General features: G+C 43.1%; 1 protein-coding gene and 1 long non-coding RNA gene across 2 annotated transcripts in view; one reads left to right on the top strand and one right to left on the bottom strand.

The window, feature by feature from the left end:
• LAMB1 (laminin subunit beta 1) overlaps window positions 1–18,515 on the top strand; it is a 65,272-nt gene extending 46,757 nt beyond the window's left edge. The window contains exons 25-34 of the mRNA XM_036429749.2: window positions 5,413–5,782; window positions 8,370–8,554; window positions 9,483–9,724; window positions 11,895–12,098; window positions 12,639–12,783; window positions 14,182–14,389; window positions 14,593–14,734; window positions 16,291–16,467; window positions 17,836–17,995; window positions 18,220–18,515. Coding sequence (XP_036285642.2) covers window positions 5,413–5,782; window positions 8,370–8,554; window positions 9,483–9,724; window positions 11,895–12,098; window positions 12,639–12,783; window positions 14,182–14,389; window positions 14,593–14,734; window positions 16,291–16,467; window positions 17,836–17,995; window positions 18,220–18,356 — 1,970 coding nt within the window. The 3' untranslated portion in view covers window positions 18,357–18,515. The remainder of the gene's footprint in view (window positions 1–5,412; window positions 5,783–8,369; window positions 8,555–9,482; window positions 9,725–11,894; window positions 12,099–12,638; window positions 12,784–14,181; window positions 14,390–14,592; window positions 14,735–16,290; window positions 16,468–17,835; window positions 17,996–18,219) is intronic.
• Window positions 9,345–14,183, bottom strand: LOC118714442. The gene is made up of 2 exons (XR_006741000.1): window positions 13,588–14,183; window positions 9,345–10,092 (listed from the first exon to the last, which is right to left on the bottom strand). It is a non-coding gene; the product is annotated as an uncharacterized LOC118714442 (long non-coding RNA).
• Window positions 18,516–21,286: the final 2,771 nt, after the last annotated feature.

The following is a 21,286-nucleotide window of genomic DNA, read 5'->3' as shown; positions in this document are numbered from 1 at the left end:
CTAAGCGATCTCCTTGTGGAGAAGAGATGCAGTGATGTAAGACACATCAGTAGAGTCTCCAACATATAAGTTGTTGAATGTCCCTATTGTCCGGGCGGGTTGAGGCAGTTGGCCGGTTGTGCCAAGTCCGAACAAGCCCACCACTGTGCTGGGATGGAGCGAGAGCTCGCCCGCCCGCCCACGGCTGCCCGTGTCAGAGGACCCTCAGCCCGGAGCCCTGCGCCCGCCCCTCGGGGCCACAGGGTCACAGGAGGAATCTCTCTGTGGACTCGGAGAGAGCCAAGAGTCTCCCGTCTTGGGAAAGGCCAGTGTTTCTTCAGCCCGGGCAGACTGGAAATGTGGGCAGTGGCCGTTGTGCTTGTGTCTCATTTCACATTGTTTCGGTAGAAAAATGAAGTCCATTTCTTTGCCGGGGCGTACATTTTTAGAATGCTTGTATTCCTTTCTCAGCCTGGGATTCATTTACAACCATTTTATTCTTCACGTATTGTCTGTGTGACTCGGGAAATCAGATTTAATTTGATTCTTGAGAGAAGCGCTGTTACTCTTGTTAGCAGAGGGAAGGGCTGCCTTACAGAATTCTGATCATCGCAGAGCATGGTCCCTGAGGAGCTGGTCTGTGCCAGAGGCAGGCAGGCCACGGCCGTGGGCCGGGTACGGCCAGCTGTCTGTCAGTCAGGTCTCATTGGACAGAGGTGTGCCTGTGTTTTACGGATTGTTCAGCATTGCCTCCACGCTATAGCACCAGGGCTGAATCGTGTGACAGAGACCAACGGGCCTGCAAAGCCTAAATATCTACTATCTGGGCTTTGCTAGAAAACGTTTGCTCACCCCTGGAGCAGACAGCCAGCTTCTTTCTGCAGGTGACATCTAAATATTACAGCAGGTCCTCACTTGCATTTGTCTTTGGGCAAATCCCTTAACCCCTGTGAGCCTGAAAAAAAGGCAGAGCGAAGGGAGGGAGAGGATGGAAAGCAAAACACAACACATTTAAGAGATTAAAATTGTAGATTTCCTGCCCTTCCAGAAGACTGGAAATGCGGAGGTAAAGGGTCAGTAAACGTTAGGGCCTGGAGTCCATGTTACTTGGGGACAAGGTTGCTGGCAGGAAAGAATGGACCCTGCTTCCTGGTGGCTGGGTGTAGCTCTCACCCTGGCTCCAGTGGGTGCGTTTGGGAAGGAAAGATAGAGACCCAGCACAGCCCTGGGCCGCAGGGAGCGGACACACAGACAAGCTGCCACCGGAACGGGAGGCGCTTGCAGACTCTCTGGGGAAACAGGGAAAAGGAGTGCAGTGGCGGAGCAGGAAACCTGTGGAGACCTTTTCACCTGTCAGCAGAGACAAGCCCAGCAGGAACTGAAGTCATTGGGCAAGGTTTCATAGACCAGGTTAGCTCTGGTCGTCACTTACGGAGAATTTTTGCCGTGTACTGTGAGCACTTTTAGGGATATTGGATGCAAATTCTTGATTTTTGTTCTTACAACAAACTACTTGTGAGTGAAATATAATCTCCATTTCACAGTCCAGGACTCTCAGGCTCAGAGGGATTAAGGGATTTGCCCAAAGACAAATGCAAGTGAGGACCTGCTGTGATATTTAGAGAGAATTGTTCTGGCTGAAGGTCCTTAAGGACAGCATGTAGCAGCAAGACTGGGGTGGGAGGGGCACCCTCTGGAAACCGTCTCACTGGACAGTCAGGGAGAGATTCCGTTTCACCAGATTGTGAAAAGCCTTGTGTCCAAGCCATTGAGGCGGGCAGAGGAGGTCTGAAGAAAGTGAGGAAGGATAAAAAAAAATAAAAAAATAAAATAAAATAAAAAAAGCAGAAAGATCATACCTACTGACAAAGAGGTCCATTGGCTGTTTCTCATTCTCACCCTGACTTAATAGGGTGTCTCTCCCCCCACTCCCAAGGCCTCAGTATCTATTAAATGGTGCATTACTCTTCATTTACCCACCTTTCAGAGAATCCTGTTCAAAATGATTTTTAAAAAAACTTAGTAGCAGAAATCTGACCACATAACCAAGAACATATTTATAGATGAAGGTGGAATTCTTATGGCACATTAAAAATGACCGTCTCGTTTTCAAAGTGCTATTCTTCATCGTCATGATTTGTTCAGTTTTGTATACACTTTCTCCTTCTGTCCAAGAGAAAGCTTTTGATCCTCTGCTCCCAAATCCCGTTTCTTAAAGCAAGGCCACCTGGACACCTCCCCCCCCCCCCCCCCCCAGAGCACATGTGTCAAACACAAGGCCCGCGGGCCAAATCCGTCCCGCCAGGCCTTGCAATGTGGCCCGCACCGCGCTGTCATCACTGCACTCCGCTGCGTTTCCATCACAATGACAGTTTATGACTGTTCAGTAGACCATTCGGCCCGCGATTTAGGCTGGATTTTAGATTTTGGCCCCTTCTCTGATTGAGTTCGACACCCCTACCCTAGAGAGAAGAAAGTCCATTGGAATCATCCGAGACGGCTGCCCTGTTGCAGTGTTACACGTTCCCGTGAGTGTAAGAGCTGGAGAGTCTCCTCCATAGTTTCTGTGTCCGTGAACCTTTAAATTGTCAGGTGAGAACCCACCTTTCCAATTCTGTCAGAAAGTACCCTTGGGAAGTGTTTCTACAACACTGTTCACATGGCCTCCCGGGCGAACCCAGTTGGAGGAGCGGTTCTGGAACAACAGGCAGGGAAGGAAGCACATGTCCACAGGAGCTCAGCGGTTTCCCAGCTGCAGTTTGAAATTAAAACCGTATGCGTGTTAGAACAGGCATTTGGTATCTTTTCAGAGAAAGATCAGGATCAATTTTTCATTGATGAAACTGCAGTCCAGCTGTCTGTGAAATGTGACTCTCTACTTTTCAACTGAAGGAAAGGAATGTTGGTCAGTTCAGCTGAACTGGTCCTCGTCTACTGGAAATAGCTGAATTCCTGCCGGCCCTTCAGAATACTGCCCTTAAAGGGACAGGGTCCAGAGATCGGCAGGAACAGGAATAGGTGTCATCCAAGATTAGTTGGCGCTATGGGAAGAGGACATGGCTGCTTCTTTCAAATTATGTAGTCAATTGCCAAAAATATCCACCGAAATCGTTTGCAGAATTTTAGACCTCCTGGTGCCACCTTGGTAACAATATGTTCATGGAAAGACTTAAACCAAAGCCAGGTATCCTCCTTATGGGAAAAAATGTGGTTATGTAAAAGACAAGTGAGGAAAACCTTAATGCCTTTATTTTTTTAAGTCCTCACCTGAGGATATGTATGTCTTTTCTTTTTCAATTGATTTTCAAAGAGATAGGAAAAGAGAAACATCGATGTGAGAAAGAGGGATTAATCAGTTGCCTCCCTTACACGCCCCAACCTGATCTAGTCCACAACCTTAGGTCTGTTCCCTGACCAGGAGCAGAAATTGCAACCTTTTGGTGCCTGGGCCAACACCCTAACCACTGAACACACCGGCCAGGGCTGTGACCACTCTTTTTTCTCTTTATCCAATGGAAATGTGATCAAGCAACACTTTGAGCAGGAGACCACCTGGCGCTTCCATGGACACAGAAAGGAATAGTAATAAAAAGCATGTACAGAGTGCCCACTGGCGGGTCAGCCCTTCCCTGAAGCACTTTCAAATTAAGTTATTTCATCCTGAAAGTGATCCTGTGAGTTGGGGACACTCATGACTCCTTTTTTTACAGATTGGAAACTGTGACTCGGTTTCCCTGCCACCCAGAGACTCATTGCTGGGGTGTGGGATGGCAGGGTTCACAACCAGGCAGTCGGGCCCACAGGCCGTGCTCTGACCACGACAGCGTACTGCACAAACTTGTCCCTCGAGCACGAGGGTGCATCTGGCTCACAAAGACAGTGAGAACAACCGGTAATAGAAGGCAGGATGTGAGGAGGGTCAGATGCAAGGCCACAGGCCGCAACACCTCTCTCTGGGTTTGGAGGAGCGAGGTGCTGCGAGTATCTCTGAGCACGTCAGTGAGAAGATGTTTCAGTTAGAAGCTGACATGTTAGGATTCTTTTCTTTTATGGAGGCGTGTAAATGCCCTCGCAGGCCGGTACCAAAAACGAGGTCAGGGCCTCATCTGGCAAAGATGGCAACTCCAGTTTGCACGTTAACCCCGTGCTCGGTGCTGAGAATGGAAACAGGGCCCTGGAATCCTCCATCTAGTTACGGAAATAGGACATTCAGGTTGCTTTTCATTCATCCCCATCTTTCCCCAGAAGGATTGAAGGCCAGAGATCAGATGTGGGCACAGCTCTGTTTGTTTTTTTTGTTACTTAAACTCTGTATAAATACTCAGAAATGCCAAGTGTTGACACAAAAGTAAGTTTTTCCCTTGAGAGGTGAGACTGTAAGCCGGGGTCAGTGGCACAGGCTTGTTGTGACTAGTCACCTCTCGGCCACAGTCCGCTGGCCAGGACCGCCAGTCCTCCTCGGCACCATCAGGCTCTGCCTGGGATGCAGCCCTCCCAGCCAGTGACAGGGTGCGGACAAGTTAGCTGTACTTGTAGAGAAAGCCTCTGAACTAGATCCTTAGGATTCCCGTGACTTGTTTCTGATTTAGTTTCTTCTTACCATGTTGATTGCATTTCGCCAAGTCATCCCTGTTCTGTTTTGTGACCAGGGAGGCGAGGTGTGTTGGGAGCTGCTCCTCAGTGTGGTATCTTAGGCCAGATGCCTCCTGGCATCAGGAAGTCACCTGCCTTGTCTGTCCTGATAGGGTCTAAAGGGAAGTCCCAGTAAGAGGGAGGCAGAGGCAGGACAGAGCTTAAGAGCACCGACTCCTGAGTTGCAAAGTGCTAAATCTGATCCCCTCATTCAGCCATTTCCGTGCTGTAAGGCCTGAGGCAGGTCACCTATCCCACAGGGCTATTGTGAGGGTTCAATGAGACGATGCATGTAAACCATCTCTACAGTGCCCGCACAGTAAGCATAGCCTTAAAAAAATGTGCCCTAGCCGGGACCGGTTTGGCTCAGCCGGTAGAGCGTCGGCCTGCGGACTGAAAGGTCCCGGGTTCGATTCCGGTCAAGGGCATGTACCTTGGTTGCGGGCACATCCCCAGTAGGGGGTGTGCAAGAGGCAGCTGGTCGGTGTTTCTCTCTCATCGATGTTTCTAACTCTGTCCCTCTCAATTCCTCTCTGTGTAAAATCAATAAAATATATATTTTTTTAAAAGTGCCCTAACCTTAAAAAATGTGCCCTATGTACTATTATGTTAAGAAGTGGTCAGCAAGGGCTGAGGTACTGCAGGTTGGAGGCAGCTGCTGTGGTCTCTCGGTAAAGCTGTGGTCATCGATGACTGTCACCTTCCCCTGTGACAGTGACGGAGGATTCTGAACGCCAGATCCATCTCGTCACTGAGGTTTGTGGTCTGGTCAATCCGCTAGCTTTGCTGTTTCTCTTCTAGCCTGTGACTGTGACCCCAGGGGTATCGAGACGCCGCAGTGTGACCAGTCCACCGGCCAGTGTGTCTGCGTCGAGGGCGTCGAGGGCCCACGCTGCGACAAGTGCACTCGAGGCTACTCGGGGGTCTTCCCGGACTGCACGCCCTGCCACCAGTGCTTTGCTGTCTGGGACGCGATCATCGCCGAGCTGACCAACAGGACCCAGAGGTTCCTGGAGAAAGCCAAGGCCTTGAAGATCAGCGGTGTGATCGGGCCTTACCGGGAGACCGTGGACTCGGTGGAGAAGAAAGTCAACGAGATCAGAGACATCCTGGCCCAGAACCCGGCTGCAGAGCCGCTGAAAAACATCGGCAGCCTCTTTGAGGAAGCGGAGTAAGTAGTTAACGAGCGAGCGAGCGTGCGTGAGAGCTCACAGTGTTGTTCCAGAGCTGGCTTGGCCTGGTGCTTCCATCAGAAGGCGGGGCCAGTCCTGTGAGTGAAAGCAGATGCTGGGCCATCTGTTTCCCGGCAGCCTCTCCTCTGGGCCTTGGGTGTTTTTGCACGCTGGCACATCGCTGGGGACCCGAACTGGGGAAGCTGCAGCATAGAATGTGTGTGTTCTACTCGGCGTTCCTCCTTGCAAATGGTGCTCTCAGGCAGGAGCACGGCAGGAACGCTGGTTTCGGAGACAAAGGACCCCTGAGGAGCTAGCCCGGGTACTTGCTAGGCTGTGAGTTTGAATGACTCACCTATTCCTGAGCTGCTTTCCTCTCCTGTGGAGGAGGGAACAATAATGTTTGAAACCTTTACCTTATAGAGTAGCAAAAAGAGCCATCTATGAAACAGTTAATGGAATTGCAAAAGTCATTATAAATGTACATCGTTTTATATGTTTTGCAACTCCCAGGGGAATTCCATGACCATAGATAAGACTGTTATTTCCGCTGCTCAGCCTTTGGTCCCCTGGAACAGTGCTTCATTCATCTGATTATAACAGTTCCCTGCGGTGAGCAATCCTCCTCGCAGCCCTCCCGGGGCAGTCACCTCCCTGACAGGAGTCTATTTTGCTGGTGGAAGCAGAGAGCCGAGTGGTGCTAACTCCGTGCTTCTCCTCGCCTCTCTCTCTTGCTCTGAAACCTTCTAACTACCTTTGCCAAAAAGGACCCCCAAAACCAGCATAATAAGATCTAGGCCCAAGAGCAAAACGGGAAAGGGCAGGAAGCATTTGTTTCCCCAAATGCCATGTCTTTTTACTGCAGATTCACCACTTGGCGTGAGCAAGGGAACTGTTTCATAGATAAATCCTATCCATTGAAGTGAGTTTACGTTAGGACAGAAGGACGGTAACATTTTTTTGATGGGGCTTTAATGGTTATCTCTAAGAAGCCAGATGGACTTTCCATCTCGACGCTACTTGTGAGTGGCAGGAGGGAACAGCCGACAGTAATTAGCTTGTGTACCTTGTAGAAGGTCCTTGCTAGGCCTTCTAGATCCCAAGTCCCTTCATGTCAACCCTCAGGCTTTGTGTCGAAGACCCTGTGACTGGGGTGTTACTAAATGTCTCGGTGGGGCGATCGTGCCTTTAAAGAGGAATTTTGCCTCCTAAAGGCTGGAGCAGCTCCGCCTCCTAACGCAGTGATGGGTTCTGCCCTGTGTGCTGAGTGCAGGCCCATTTAGGAAACGATTGTTGGCCTTGGTCTTCGTACAGCCAAGGAAGAACGAAAAGCTGTGGTGCCCTTCAGCCTGTCGGAGGAGAGTTTACATTCCCGAAGCAGCTGTTTTAGCCTCCCTAGTCAGTGCACTGACAGATTGTAAGCACCTTGGGGAAACGGGTTTCATGAATCTTTTTTCAACACAGTATATATTAAGGATGCATGTTTCAGGTTCCCAGGTGGCATTATTTGAAAATGTGCAATGTTGGATTTTATTTTTACATTGTCACACTGTATGAGACTTACGAAATGGACCCCAGCAGATTGATAGTAAGAGCCAAGCACTGAAAAAAGAAACCATATAATAGCCTCGGGGAAAACGATCATTGGGTTTATAAAATGTAATCGAACCTAACAAATCCTTTTAAATACTTTTTGTCTGAACTGGACCATGGTATTATCTCAGCCTTAAATACCATATTTTTCTAATGGCCCCCAGCCTTTCAGCATCTCTACATTTCCCCAGTTTTTTTATACTGTTATATCCCCGAGAAGACAATTATATTCAATTGGTGACTCAGTAATACCCAGAGCTAAGCTCGTCTCCTCTAAGATTACTTTTTTGGTGATGTGCACATACACCGTCTAAATAAGTAGGAACCTAAAATACAGCTTTGAAGACATGAAGATACAGAACAAAGTGCAGTTGGGTTTAGAAGTGTTGTGAAAGCTAAATGTTGATCATATTTCATTCTCCGTAGATACCACCTTCTTTCTCTTGTTGGAATGAAAGGGCTGCTTGTTGGTGGGAGGAGGCGGCTCCTTGGCTGGCCCTTGCCTAAGGGGGGACTATGTGGAAGGCAGGGTGGCTCCTGCCGTCTCCCTGCATGCTCTGGGGCTTTTGTCCTGCATGCCCCATCTTGAAGGAAATCCCTGAGGTGGGATCAGGGCGTTTTCGATGCTTGGCTGGGAGGCATGCTTCTACACCAGAGTCCGTTAGTCTTTTGAGTTTGCGAGACTGGACTTGAAGCTGCTCACACACAGAACTGGGACTCCGCACCCTAGGCATGTGCTCATACTACAGCAGAGATCCGGCATCCTTCACATGGCCCACCCACCACCGCTCAGCTCAGCGGTGCTTCTGTTTTCCTTCAGAGTCCTTGAGGAAAGAAAACTGTTAGATGTCCTGCAGTTTCTTAACGATAAGGGAAATAAAACCAGAATTTAGAAATAAATCGTTACCGACTCCTGACCCGGTTTGAAATTACCATATTAGAAAATATACAAAGTTTTATTTTACTTGGATAAACTTACCCTTCTCTCTGCAGGAAACTAATCAAAGATGTTACGGAAAAGATGGCTCAAGTAGAAGAGAAATTATCTGACACGGATGCACAAAGAAACAGCACGGCCCAAGAACTGGACTCTCTCCAGGCAGAAGCAGAGAGCCTGGACACCACGGTGAAGGAACTTGCTGAGCAACTGGAATTCATCAAAAACTCAGATATTCGGGGTGAGCGTTTCCTGTGCAAGCACTCAATCCGGACATGGAGTTAACCCTCTGTGCAACCTTTCATACAGCACGTTCAGAAAGGGGGGAAAATTGAGTGCCTTCTAACAATTTTAAAGCTTTTCTTCATGGTCTCTGAACCAAGTGAGGACTGAAGTCTCCATTTGACACAAGTGGGACCTGAGTCACAGAGAGACTGAGACCCAGCAGAGGTCCCAGGGGGTACGCAGCGGTTGCTTCATTAGAATAGCATTCGTTTCCTGATTTTTTTAGTTAGCGGTTAACCTCCTGGGCTTCTCTTGGAAAGAGGCTCTTGAGTAGTTAAGAAATGAAGTTGATATTTATGCTAACCCTTTTATATTTAAGAGTGTTGGTTGGTCAGGAAGTAATTTTGGCCAGTCCTTCACTTACTGTTATAGTATGGTCTAAACAGGACCACCCCCAAAAAAGCAAAAGGCAATAGAAATAGGTCAGATCACACTATCCCTGCTGTTTAATACACGATCACTTATTGTTGGGTTGGTCCTTAAAACCAAGACAGCCACTCTGCTCTATGTATACAGGACTAGCCTTGTGAGTGCATCTAATGACTGAAGGAGGAGGAAATTACAGTAGAAACGTAATCTGCAGGCTGCCTGATGCCAGCTGTCTAGAAAGAACTGGATGCTTGCCTGTATAGAAGCAATTCTGCAGGGTGACTTAATTTTTTCATTCAGATGTTTGGCATCCTCCAGAGCCAGAGTAGGAGGCGTAATGGATCAGTCTGTTCATTGACCATGACAGAGAAGTTCTATTTCTCAATGATTTTATTTCTTAAATTTTAAAACCAACCATATAGTACCTTTAGGCTGGAAGACACCACAGATGGACATTGCTTGATGAGATTGAGTACAAGGGGATTCACTGTGGGTAATTTGACTTTGTGCCCTAGGTGCCCTGGATAGCATCACCAAGTATTTCCAGATCTCCCTAGAGGCAGAGAAGAGGGTGAATGCCTCCACCACTGACCCCAACAACACTGTGGAGCAGTCGGAGATCACCAGGGAAAGCGTGGAACACTTGATGATGGAGCAGGAGACCCAGTTCCGGGAAAAACAGGCAGAGCAGGCCCGTCTTCTGGACGAACTGGCAGGCAAACTGCAAAGTCTAGACCTTTCAGCCGCTGCCGAAATGGTAAGGTTAGGGGGCTTGGTCTCAAAGCTATGGTGCTATAGGAGGGGGAAAAAACAACCTGGTTGGTCTTTAATTAATTGTTCACTTTGCAGATGAGCCAGGAGTAAAACCTCCATGGTCCCATCTCTGACCACCAATGTGGGGAACCATGGCTGAACCAGATTAAAAACGAGGCTCTGTGCTTCGAATCTTCCTTCTCCCCAAGGGATCTCTCTCTGGAACACCCAGAGAAGCATGCCTGCTCTTACACACTGTGACTTATTTAAACTTGATCCTTTTCATGCTGTGGACATTTCCTTTTTACTTTGTTCTGATTTGAAGTGCGAACTCCATTTTGGTGGAGCAATTCAGAATCATTTTGGGTTTTCCTTAAAAAAAAAAAGGAAAGAAAGAAAAAAATGAGCTAAAAATGAGCTAAAGAATTTTTCCCATGGGTGTTCATTAAAATGTTCCTTTGTTCCAGTAACTTTACCTGGTGAAGATTAACCTTGAGACCAGCCTAGAAAGATTGCATTTTCCAGAAGCTTTTAAAAAGTAACTCTGGAACCAAATGAAATGGAGTAGTGACTCCAATGAAAATCAGGCTGAAGGCCAAAAAAAGCCAGAGAACCTGTTTCTTCCTCTTGATTCCTTGTTTTTCATGGAAGAGTAGCTATCAGAATTTAGAGGGTACTTTTTTACAGACTTCTGTAAGGCTTATGCTCTCTTAGCTTAGAAATAGGGTCTGTTAAAAGAGGAAGGTAAGTGCCTAGAAAACTGAGAGCTCAGACCATTTTTGTCTTAGCAATGGTTCCCCTTCCTGCCTGCCTGTCCCTACCCTCCTTCTCTGAAATGGACAAAAACACTTTAGTGTGACTAATTTAATTGATACCTACAATATATACTCATTATTTCACTTAGTGGAAATCAGAAGTAATCCTGTCACTAACAGAAAAATGGACGCCTAGAGCAAAGTGTAAATTGCACCGAATAGGAGACAAAGTTGTTATACTGAAGCATGAAATACCACTTCTTTCAATCTTCTTGGCTTTCAGCATTGCTTACAAATTCTAATGAAAAACCAGTCATCACAAAAAACCGGCAAACTAAAATGAAAAGCAGCTAAGCATGCTAAAGGATGTTTGCTTTGCATCAGAGAAAGTATCTTGGGAGGGGTGGCAGTGGCAGGCTCCTCTGGCCATCTGAACGGGCACCCTTGCCTGTGCTTGCTTTTGGATGTGGTGAGCTACCTAGGGATTAGCCAGCCTCTTCTGATCTCTCATTGTATGTGTTGGTCTTAATTATTCTATGAGAATTCCATACTGCCACTTCCTGTCCAGGGAGATTTTGGTCGCTCTGTTTTTTTCAAGTGCCTTCAATTCTTAGCTAGACCCGTGCTGGTTTTTCCATGTTTGCCCCGTCTGTTGAAATAAAACAGATCTAGTGTGCTGTCAGATTGTTTTTAGAAAGCATCCCTTAGGACTTATGCTTACTCTGATTAAAGCTCATGCTCTGTAGCACACGGAGTAAATTTTATTTCTGAAGTTTTTTATGTATTGTAAACCGGATATATGAAAGACTTATTTTGAGATATAATGAGGTTATAATTATCACAAAATTATTAGTCTAAAGAGTGGACTGCATTTATTAAAACACTTTACTTCTTAAAAAGAATACTTCCTGCCCTGGCCAGTGTGGCTCCTTTGGTTGCAGTGTCCTCCCATACGCTGAAGTCTCGGGTTTGATTCCCAGTCAGGGCACATACCCATGTTGTGGGTTCAATCCCCTGTGAAGGTGTGAATGAGAGACAACTGAAACATTCGTTTCCCACATCAATGTTTCTGACTCCTCCCTCTCACCTCCCCTCTATGTCTAAAATCCATCAATTTCCTGATTGGTAGCATTCTGTGGCTCTGATGGGCGAGGTTCAATCTGAGAGAGATCATGTTTGCACCCTGCACAGAGCCCAGTTGGTATTCCAGTTCATCAGGGCAGAAGGTACTGAGGGTTGTAAATTTTTGTTGTTTGCTTGGAAATAAGCAGGTTAGCTTATTCCCTAAACTGTTTCTCTCTCCATCCTGCGCCCTTGCTGAGGACCACCTACATGCTCTCCGGGGCCACCCAGGCCCTGCTCAGCTGTTAGGCTGCAGCACACTCACTGTCTGAACCTCACTCTCTTGGCTCATTGCAGACCTGCGGCACGCCTCCCGGGGCCTCCTGCTCTGAGACGGAATGTGGTGGCCCCAACTGCAGAACTGACGAAGGACAGAAGAAGTGTGGGGGGCCTGGCTGTGGTGGACTGGTCACTGCTGCGCACAACGCCTGGCAGAAGGCCATGGACTTTGACCGAGACATCCTGAGTGCCCTGGCTGAGGTGGAACAGCTCTCCAAGATGGTAATTCGGCGATCAGCCTCAGTCTTTACTGTTTGTTTGCTTTCAATGTGAAGTGGAAGATCTGAAAAGGAGAAACCAATTCAAAGTGCTGACTAAAAAAGGGCATTTAACACCAAGTATGAAAGGGCAAGTTTTTGCGAGGTCAAAGAATTTGCTTTCTTCTCATGACAGTAATTTGAGATAAGCAACCACGCATTTATTCTTATAAAGTGACATATAAAGTCTTAATTTCGTATTAACTGAAGTTTGTATGTAAGTACCTGAGGAAAAGACTTAGGGACATTTATAGGCCACCAAATGTTTTGAAGGAGTTAAAAACTAGAAAATAATTCATATGCTGGCCCTACCTACATGAGACTACTGTATAGGAACCATATATTGACTACTTTCAGTCTGTAAAGGAATATAATATGGTTAAATGTTTCAAAAAGTCATGATTCCAAATGCTAGTTTTTCAACATTTTTTGGACCATTTATAAAATTCCAGTGTGCTTTAGAAGAGTGAAATTGTTCCCTGGGTAATTTATTACTCATGTTTAGGTCTCTGAAGCGAAACTAAGGGCAGATGAGGCAAAACAGAATGCTCAAGATGTTTTGTTGAAAACCAACGCTACCAAAGAAAAAGTGGACCAGAGCAATGAGGACCTGCGAAATCTGATCAAGCAGATCAGAGACTTTTTGATGCGTAAGGAACTTTTCATTTTACTTTTAGATATTTCTTCCTATCTTGGAATATGAAAGTGGTCTAGCACATATGTATTGCTGTAAGTTTGAGGATTATCAGTCAGTAAGGATAGTTTTGGCTAAAAGTGAAAAGGACTTAAAGATTAAAAAAAAAGATGTGTAACATAACTTCAGTAGTAGAATAGCGCCATGGTTCAAATACCCACGTATGTACTTTTCATCTTTCTGCTCTACCACTTTAAGCATATCAGCTTTGTTCTCAGGCTAGCTGCTCCTGGTTAAAAGGTGGCTGCCAAAGTTCCAGACTTCATGTAAAGACACTGATATCTATGGGAAAAATAGACCATCTGTCCCTTTGTAGCATCTTTTTTAAAGGAATGAAAATAGTCACCAGAACCCTCTGAGCAGTCATCTCCATAAATCCCACTGGCCAGAAATGAGTCCCATGCATAACTGCCCCTGACAAATGGAATGGAACTGCCATATTTGTCAGACTAATTAGAATCTATGTGAGCATCGCTCACGCATAGGGTTGCCAGGCGTTGGAACCAACTCATGGGCACACAACACAATCAGGATTTAATACCAGAATTGATAAAGCTTACCTTACCTTAGAGGTAGGTGCCTGAACCAAATCAGTATTCTGTTAGCTTTCTTATTAGCCATTTCCCCTTTTTCCTTGCTAACAGTACTTACTAAAGATACCTTATGGAATATTCTGTGGGAGCCATCATTCAGTGACATTACGTTGAGTTTTTTAAAAGGGTTAAAAACTAAGACATACTTAAGGCTTAACCTGTTGTACCTCCTTTCACATTTGAAATTTGAAATTCTTCGGCTTCTGATAGATATGTCATCCTGATTCTTTTGTTTCTTTGGATTTTTTTCTTTCTGTAGTTTCCTGAATCCACATTATTTACAGGGAATATCAACTATATCTGCATTTACAGTAGTTTCCTGCCTAGTCTTTTTACCTCAATTGAAAATTTTCATTGCCTGTTAGGATCAAGTCTCAGCTTTCTACCTTGGCCTCTATCTCTTCTACAATCTTAACCATTCACACCACTCAACTTTCACATAACACTCTGCTCCCAGTCTCTCCATTCAAAGACGTCCTTCTTTCTAATACTGTTATCCTCCAAAATCAGATGGGTTCCTCAGTCTCCACGAAGACCTCCCTGACTTCCAGACCGCAGCACATCCCAGCTATCCTTGTTGTCTGCATTACTTTCTCATGTGTACAGATCTCTCCTCCCTACGCAGATTATGAAATCTTAACAGGAAGTGTGTTTTGTCTTGGTGTAACTACACTGTGCTAGTCCCATAGTAGATGACCGTAAGTGGTTGAACAGGTGAACCATATATGACTCTCACCTCTTTATGGGAACATCTTTAACAGAGGATGGTGCCGATTTGGACAGCATTGAAGCAGTTGCCAATGAAGTATTGAAAATGGAAATGCCTAGCACCCCAGAGCAGTTGCAGAACTTGACCGAAGATATTCGTGAACGAGTTGAAAGCCTTTCTCAAGTGGAGGTCATTCTACAGCAAAGTGCTGCTGACGTTGCCAGAGCTGAGATGCTGCTAGAAGAAGCTAAAAGAGCCAGGTATCTGAAGATACTGATGGCATTTAGGGTGGCTTATTCTGTGTATCTAGGCTGGAGTAAAAAAAGTAATTAACCAACAGAAATTTCTATGAGTCTTCTGGGTCATTTCAGGAAGGCTCTTTAAAAGAAATGTATTTTTGTTTTTTCTGAAAGGCACTTTTTTCATGTTCACATATAATAAACTGTCTCATTCTTTTACTCAGCAAAAGTGCAACAAATGTTAAAGTCACTGCAGACATGGTAAAGGAAGCTCTGGAAGAAGCAGAAAAGGCCCAGATCGCAGCAGAGAAGGCAATTAAACAAGCAGATGAAGATATCCAAGGAACCCAAAACCTGCTAACTTCAGTGAGTTATCAGTCATTATATGTAGGTGAAAGCACTCGCATGTACTCTTTTTATCAGAAAGGGGCATTCGATACTTAGAAAATCCTTTACTATGTCCTTAGCCCAGATGCTAACAGTGACCTGTTTTCAAAGAAGAAACAGGAATTCTGACAACATAAACATTAAGCCCCCCTTCATATTCATTTCCCTAAAAAGTTTGTTTCCTGTTTCTTCAAGAAATCCCTTAGTGTCTATTCAGTAGTATGAAGTATGATATTAATTTCAAGATCCATTGTTAGAAAACCCCTGCTGTTATGAAGCAGCCCCAAAGCAACTACATGGTTAAAACCAGTGTCTTATGAGGTGATTAGTAAAATTCTACTAGTTTTGAAAAGGACTGGAAAGCAACAAGGGGTCAAAATGTGAGTTTCCAATGTCCATTCTAGAGGAACCTAATAGAGATCTTAGCTAAACAGTCTTGTGTTCAAAATGCATGGAAAACGTGATGTTTTATTATAAGTGAAACTAGAGGCCCGGTGCACGGATCTGGTTTACTGCACACTTGTGTTCCACACCCTGTACAACAGTAACTTCGCAGAGTGCCCTCTTGCACTCTGGGACCCTCCGGGGGATGTTGGAGGGCTGGTTTCAGCCCAATCCCCACAGGCCAGGCAGAGGGACCCCAGCTTGCCCAGTCCCCTTGTAATTAATTTCTTTCAATGTGCACAAATCCATGCACTGGGCCACTAGTAAAACTATAAAGCTTACCTCTTGGAATTAAAACTATTCTAAGAATGTTTCTAAGTTAATAGATAAACTTTTAGGTTAAGAATTATTTGGTTTTAAACAAATTTTAGTTTCACTATGGCATTATTATTCAGAGAGAATCCTATGGAAAGAGACCCATCCTTAAGAATTATTTCTAAGAAAGAGTGCTGAGTCAAACTAGTTTTTCTATCATGGGCCACATTGCTTTGGCTAGCTAAAAAATAAAAATAACTAAATACTGATATATTTTTTTATTATACTTTAAATGAATCAAATGTGGATTTTCCCCCAGATATTTTTCCCCTAAGTAACTTTATTTACAGCTCCCATTTCCCAATCCTATCAGTAACTGTTCAGACTAAAATTCCTATGTCTTCAGTAATTAGCTACTTGAAGTGCCATAAACTCCACTACTGGAGTTTCAAGTTGATAGAAAAAAAAACTAAAGGTGACTGGAAGTTACAATTTTCCCACCAACATTAATTTGGCAGTTTATGTGGAAATCCCTCTTCTTACAGCTGTTTATTTGTGATCATTGGCCAACATTTGCAGATGTCCTTAAGCCAGGGGTGGTTCTTACCCTGAGGAGAAACTTCATGTGCATTTCAGCCTAGACCACTAGAAGCACCAAAAGATGTAGTTAACATGGGATGTAGCAAACACTGTTTAAAGTTGGGCACTTTACTATGCTTTCTTGAAATTATATTTTCTTTTTAATAATTACTTAGTCTAAAATAAAATGGTAATAGTAGTCCTTTAAATCTCCCTACCACTTCTTAAGTTAATGGCTTGCTGAATGTCATTTTTAGATTGAGTCTGAAACAGCAGCTTCTGAGGAAACCTTGTTCAACGCCTCCCAGCGCATCAGTGAGCTTGAAAGGAATATGGAAGAACTTAAGCGGAAGACAGCACAAAACTCTGGGGAGGCAGAATATATTGAAAAAGTAGTACATGCTGTGCAACAAAGTGCTGAAGATGTTAAAAAGGTAAGTAAATCTTTGTAACTTCACAGCTGTGTTGATCAAGGAGCAACTAGTCTCACTGCCTTCCTTGGAATTAATAAGGAACATAGCCCTAATATAGTCATCAGAAACTTCTAAATGACCTGTTCTGACATAGCAGTCTTTAAAGTCAGATAGGAAAGAATGGAAGTGGATATGAAAAATATCCGATAAGCATGATCTAGATCCTCAAATCCGAACATAGACAGGGTATGGAAGTCTTAAAACAAGCATATTAAGCATCTATTTCTGTATTTTCAATCAGGAAGATCTTGATGGCATACATAATTACCTGGCCACTTGAGAAACCATTAAAAGCAGTATAGAAAACACTTCACAACCGAGTTCACACCAGTTTGTAGGAAGGGAACCACATCTCACCCTTCTACACTCATTTTGAATTAAACCCCCTGCCCTTGCTTCTCCCTGGAAGGTCCTCTATTTTGCAGAGAAAATCTCACATGATCCAGTTTTTTCACCAAGAAGCCAAGTAATTTTTACATGTCTGGGCTTTATTTCCAAAGCACCTTTTTAAACTTTTGGGGAGAATGTTTACACTGTAGGGCATTAGAGATTAAAATTAATTTCAAGATTTTTCCTGAAATTACTTTGGCTTTTGGGCATTACATAACAGTGACTATCCTAACCTCTGAGTCGGAGAAAAGAACAAAACAGAAAATTTCACTTCCACTTCTGTCTTTTCCACTCGTTTCCTGCATGAATTTCACAGATAATTTTGCATACATGACATTGATAACAATAAATAGGAACAAAACCACTTGACAATTCCTAGTAATGGCTATTGTTCAAAGTGTTTCTCAAAAGAATCACTGGTAACCATCTTTCCAAGCCTAGACCAGCTTCTCTTCTCAACCACCCACATATACATACTATCATCTCACCCTTCCTTTAATTAAATCTGCCTTTTCCCTAATTTCTTGGTAACAAGTCTCTACAAACACTAAATTAGTCAAGAATCCAGATGGCCCTCCTTCCACTTCTTCAAAAAGAGCCTTTTGAAATTTAAATCTCAGCACATCTACTTTTGAGAAACTCTCTAGAATGTCTCCAAAGAAAAGTGCTAATCAGCAGGAGAGGACTTAGCCCTAGACCAGTTAAAACTCCAAAGTGTTTTTAAAAGTCATATCAATGTTGTAGGTAATTCCACTGTTTCAATATAATGTTTTCAACTGTTTACCACTGAATAGCTTGAAGCCTGAGTCCCTTTAATCCAGAATGCTTGCTGTGCAAGTTAATACCTATGTGATCCAAGCTTGCCACAATTACTGCCCTTATAATGTAATTGCTGACACTAACATTACCACTACTTTGTGTCTAAACGTGGGACTGCAGACTCTGGATGGTGAACTTGATGAAAAATATAAGAAAGTAGAAAATTTAATTGCCAAAAAAACCGAAGAGTCAGCTGATGCCAGAAGGAAAGCTGAAATGCTACAAAATGAAGCAAAAACACTTTTGGCTCAAGCAAACAGCAAGCTGCAACTCCTGAAAGGTAGGTCTGTTCACCTAGGTTCATACTTTCACAAAAAAATGCATTTATTTTATGTATTTTAAAATAAATGCATTCATAGTTTGTTTTTATTTAAAAGGTGAAAATCCATTCACTTTGTCTCAGGCACATAATAGAACCTTATAAGCAAAGATAGATAATTATTATTAGGTTTTGAGATCATCACAGTATAAATTGCTCAGACTTCTTCTTTTTATCTCTCACAGATTTAGAAAGAAAATATGAGGACAACCAAAAATATTTAGAAGATAAAGCTCAAGAATTAGAAAGACTGGAAGGAGAAGTCCGTACACTCCTGAAGGATATAAGCCAGAAAGTTACTATTTACAGCACCTGCTTGTAATGAAGGAGGAAGGGCTATAAGACAGCTGGTGACCAAAGTAAAATAGCTACATTTAAAAACTGACTTACTGATCTTCAAAGTAAAACTCATGGCCTATTTAATGTTTTTAATCACCACATTTTGTATGGAGTTTAATAAAGTACAGTGCTTTTGTATAAATATATATGTTTAGTATAATTCTTAAAATTGTGACTTTTACTGATTTTAGTGTTCATGAATCCCTTGAACAAAGAATGTTATTTTCACTGTAAATATGGATTTATAAACAGATTGCTCTATGGAGACCCTGATGTCTGTAAACATGCTATATTATTCATCTCTTTGCTAAGCCAATATCCTCCATAAATCCAACCCAAATCACCTCCCAGGCTAGAGCTACTTGCACAATTTCAGTGGCTGCTTAGTTGCTCCAATCTCTAAAACTCCCACAGTATTAAAAAACAGAGTAATTTTTAGAAAATTGTGGCTTTTAAGTATTACCACCTAGAACAGGTTCAGGGTTGCTATGGGGAAGGTTTAAATTAGAGAAGCCAGAGTTTAGCCGAGACCGGTTTGGCTCAATGGATAGAGCGTCAGCTTGGGGACTGAAGGGTCCTGGGTTCGATTCCGGTCAAGGGCATGTACCTTGGTTGCGGGCATATCCCCAGTAGGGGGTGTGCAAGAGGCAGCTGATTGATGACTCTCTCTCTCTCTCTCCCTTCCTCTCTGTACAAAATCAATAAAATATATTAATAAATAAATAAATAAATTAGAGAAGCCAGAGTTTAGACATTGCTCCTGCTGAGGGAGCAGTGCTACTCAGCTTTTATATTGTATTTTTTAACTCACAAACTACAGATTCTTTCCTAAGGTACTATGTAGGTGAGGCCAAAACAATCATATGACAATCACTTATTCTACAAGGGTAAAGAAAATAACTGGAATACAACTGCCAAGCCTGTGTCTTTATAGCTGGATAACAGGCCAGGCCCTGATTTTTTCACACATTCTTCAACAACCATTCTGTGGACTATAACCACCCACACATCCAACACAGCTGCATTTGAAGTGGGGCCTGAACAAAAGTTATAAAAACAATTATTTAAACAATAAGGCACCTACCTTCCCTCTGGTTCGAGGCACTTAGTTCTCACTTTAACAAAGTGGTCATACCGCATCACCTACTGGGGAAAGGAAGTGTTTTTCCCCCTATGTATTTCACTTAAAATAGAAATTGTCACTACTCCCCACTCCGTTACAGCTAAATAACAAGAGAAATCACATTGAAACTACGAATTTTAATCAGCTTAATGAACTGGACAAGGAGCTCAGCCCCACCTTTCACCAGCCAAGAAAATATTTTGAATTTAGTAAACAGTAAGTGAACATTTAAAAAATGGTTTTATCAGTCCCACCCAAATAAATGTGCATTCTCATATTGAATGGGAATCCTTAAAGTTGAATTTATTACTTTGTATCTATAGCTAAGACTTCATATTAAATTTTATTTCAGTATTCCCTAATTAGAAACTTTTTCCCTAGAGTAAGATATGCTTGAGGTTTAAATAAACTAGCACTTCACATAATATTGGGATTTGGGGTGGTGGAGAAATAACAAATAGCATTTATCAAACCAACACTCCTGCTAATAACTACAAAATCTAAGCAAGAGACACAGGAGAGGACCCCCCCAATTGTGTACATATATACTTTGCCCAATCTCTGGTTAACCAGTGAATTACATCTGCAAGGAACAAGCAGTCAGGTAACGGTAAAACACCCGAATAGAGATCTCAGCTGTTGTCCCACACAAAGACAAGTTTGGAGTGGAGATCAGCCAAGTAAACCATCCACTTAAAAATTCACTTTTTAAGAAGTATGTAAGAATGCAGAATCTTTGCATAGTATTATAAGAATTATGCAGCCCTGACTGGTTTGGCTGAGTGGATAGAGCGTCAGCCTTCAGACTAGAAGGTCCCAGGTTCAATTCTGGTCAAGGGCATGTATGTTGGTTGTGGGCACATCCCCAGTTGGAGGTATACAGGAGGCAGCTGATCGATGTTTCTAACTCCCTCTCCCTTCCTCTCTGTAAAAAAAAATCAATAAAATATATATATTTTTTAAAAGAATCATGTACAACCCAGGACCACTGGACATAAGAAAAAGGAAAATATTCCCCATATATGATTAAAACCTGAAGAATACTAAAGACTTTTTTAGCTATGATCAACTGATGGTATTGCATTCTATACAGCTTTCTGCTGATAAATTATATTCTCCCAACTTTTCCTTAAGACTAATATAAACTTTAAATTGTAATCAAGTGAAGATCTAATTTGCCTATTCCTAGTATTTTAAGATAGCTTATTTTCCTCTTTAAATTCATGCTATCCCAAATTTGAGAACTATTTAACCTAAAATGATTCTTAAATTTATTTAATATATGCAAAATCCTACTTGTCATTTAACACCATTATTTGAATATTTCATGAAATGGCCATCTTAAGTATTTACCAATAAATAAAATTTTATAGGATACTTGAAAGAAACAGTCACTTACCCAGCCAAGAATACAATGGAAATCTACAAAGAAAAAGACAGATGAAATCTTCTCTTACCTTGTTTCTCCAAAAGTACAAGCTAAATATTTTGTAGGTATCACCAAAACAGACTGAAGGATAATGACCTTTTAAATGTCTTAATACTACAATGTGGAGGGAAGGTACATCCAAGCTTTTAAGAGCTATAATAAGGAGAAGTAGGCCCTGGTCAGTTGGAGTGCTGTCCCATATACCAAAATGTTACAGTTTGATTCCCTGTCAGTGCACATACCTAGATTGTGGGTTCAATCCCTGGTCAGGATGCATATGGGAAGCAACTGATTGATGTTTCTTTCTCTCTTTCCTTTCCTCTCTTAAAATAAAAAAACATATCCTTGGGTGAGAATTTAA

This window comes from Pipistrellus kuhlii, unplaced genomic scaffold (assembly GCF_014108245.1).
Source record: "Pipistrellus kuhlii isolate mPipKuh1 unplaced genomic scaffold, mPipKuh1.p scaffold_m20_p_10, whole genome shotgun sequence".
NCBI classification, from domain to species: Eukaryota; Metazoa; Chordata; class Mammalia; order Chiroptera; family Vespertilionidae; genus Pipistrellus; species Pipistrellus kuhlii.
The sequence above is the reverse complement of the archived record's forward strand: the minus strand, read 5'-3'. Positions and strand labels throughout refer to the sequence as shown.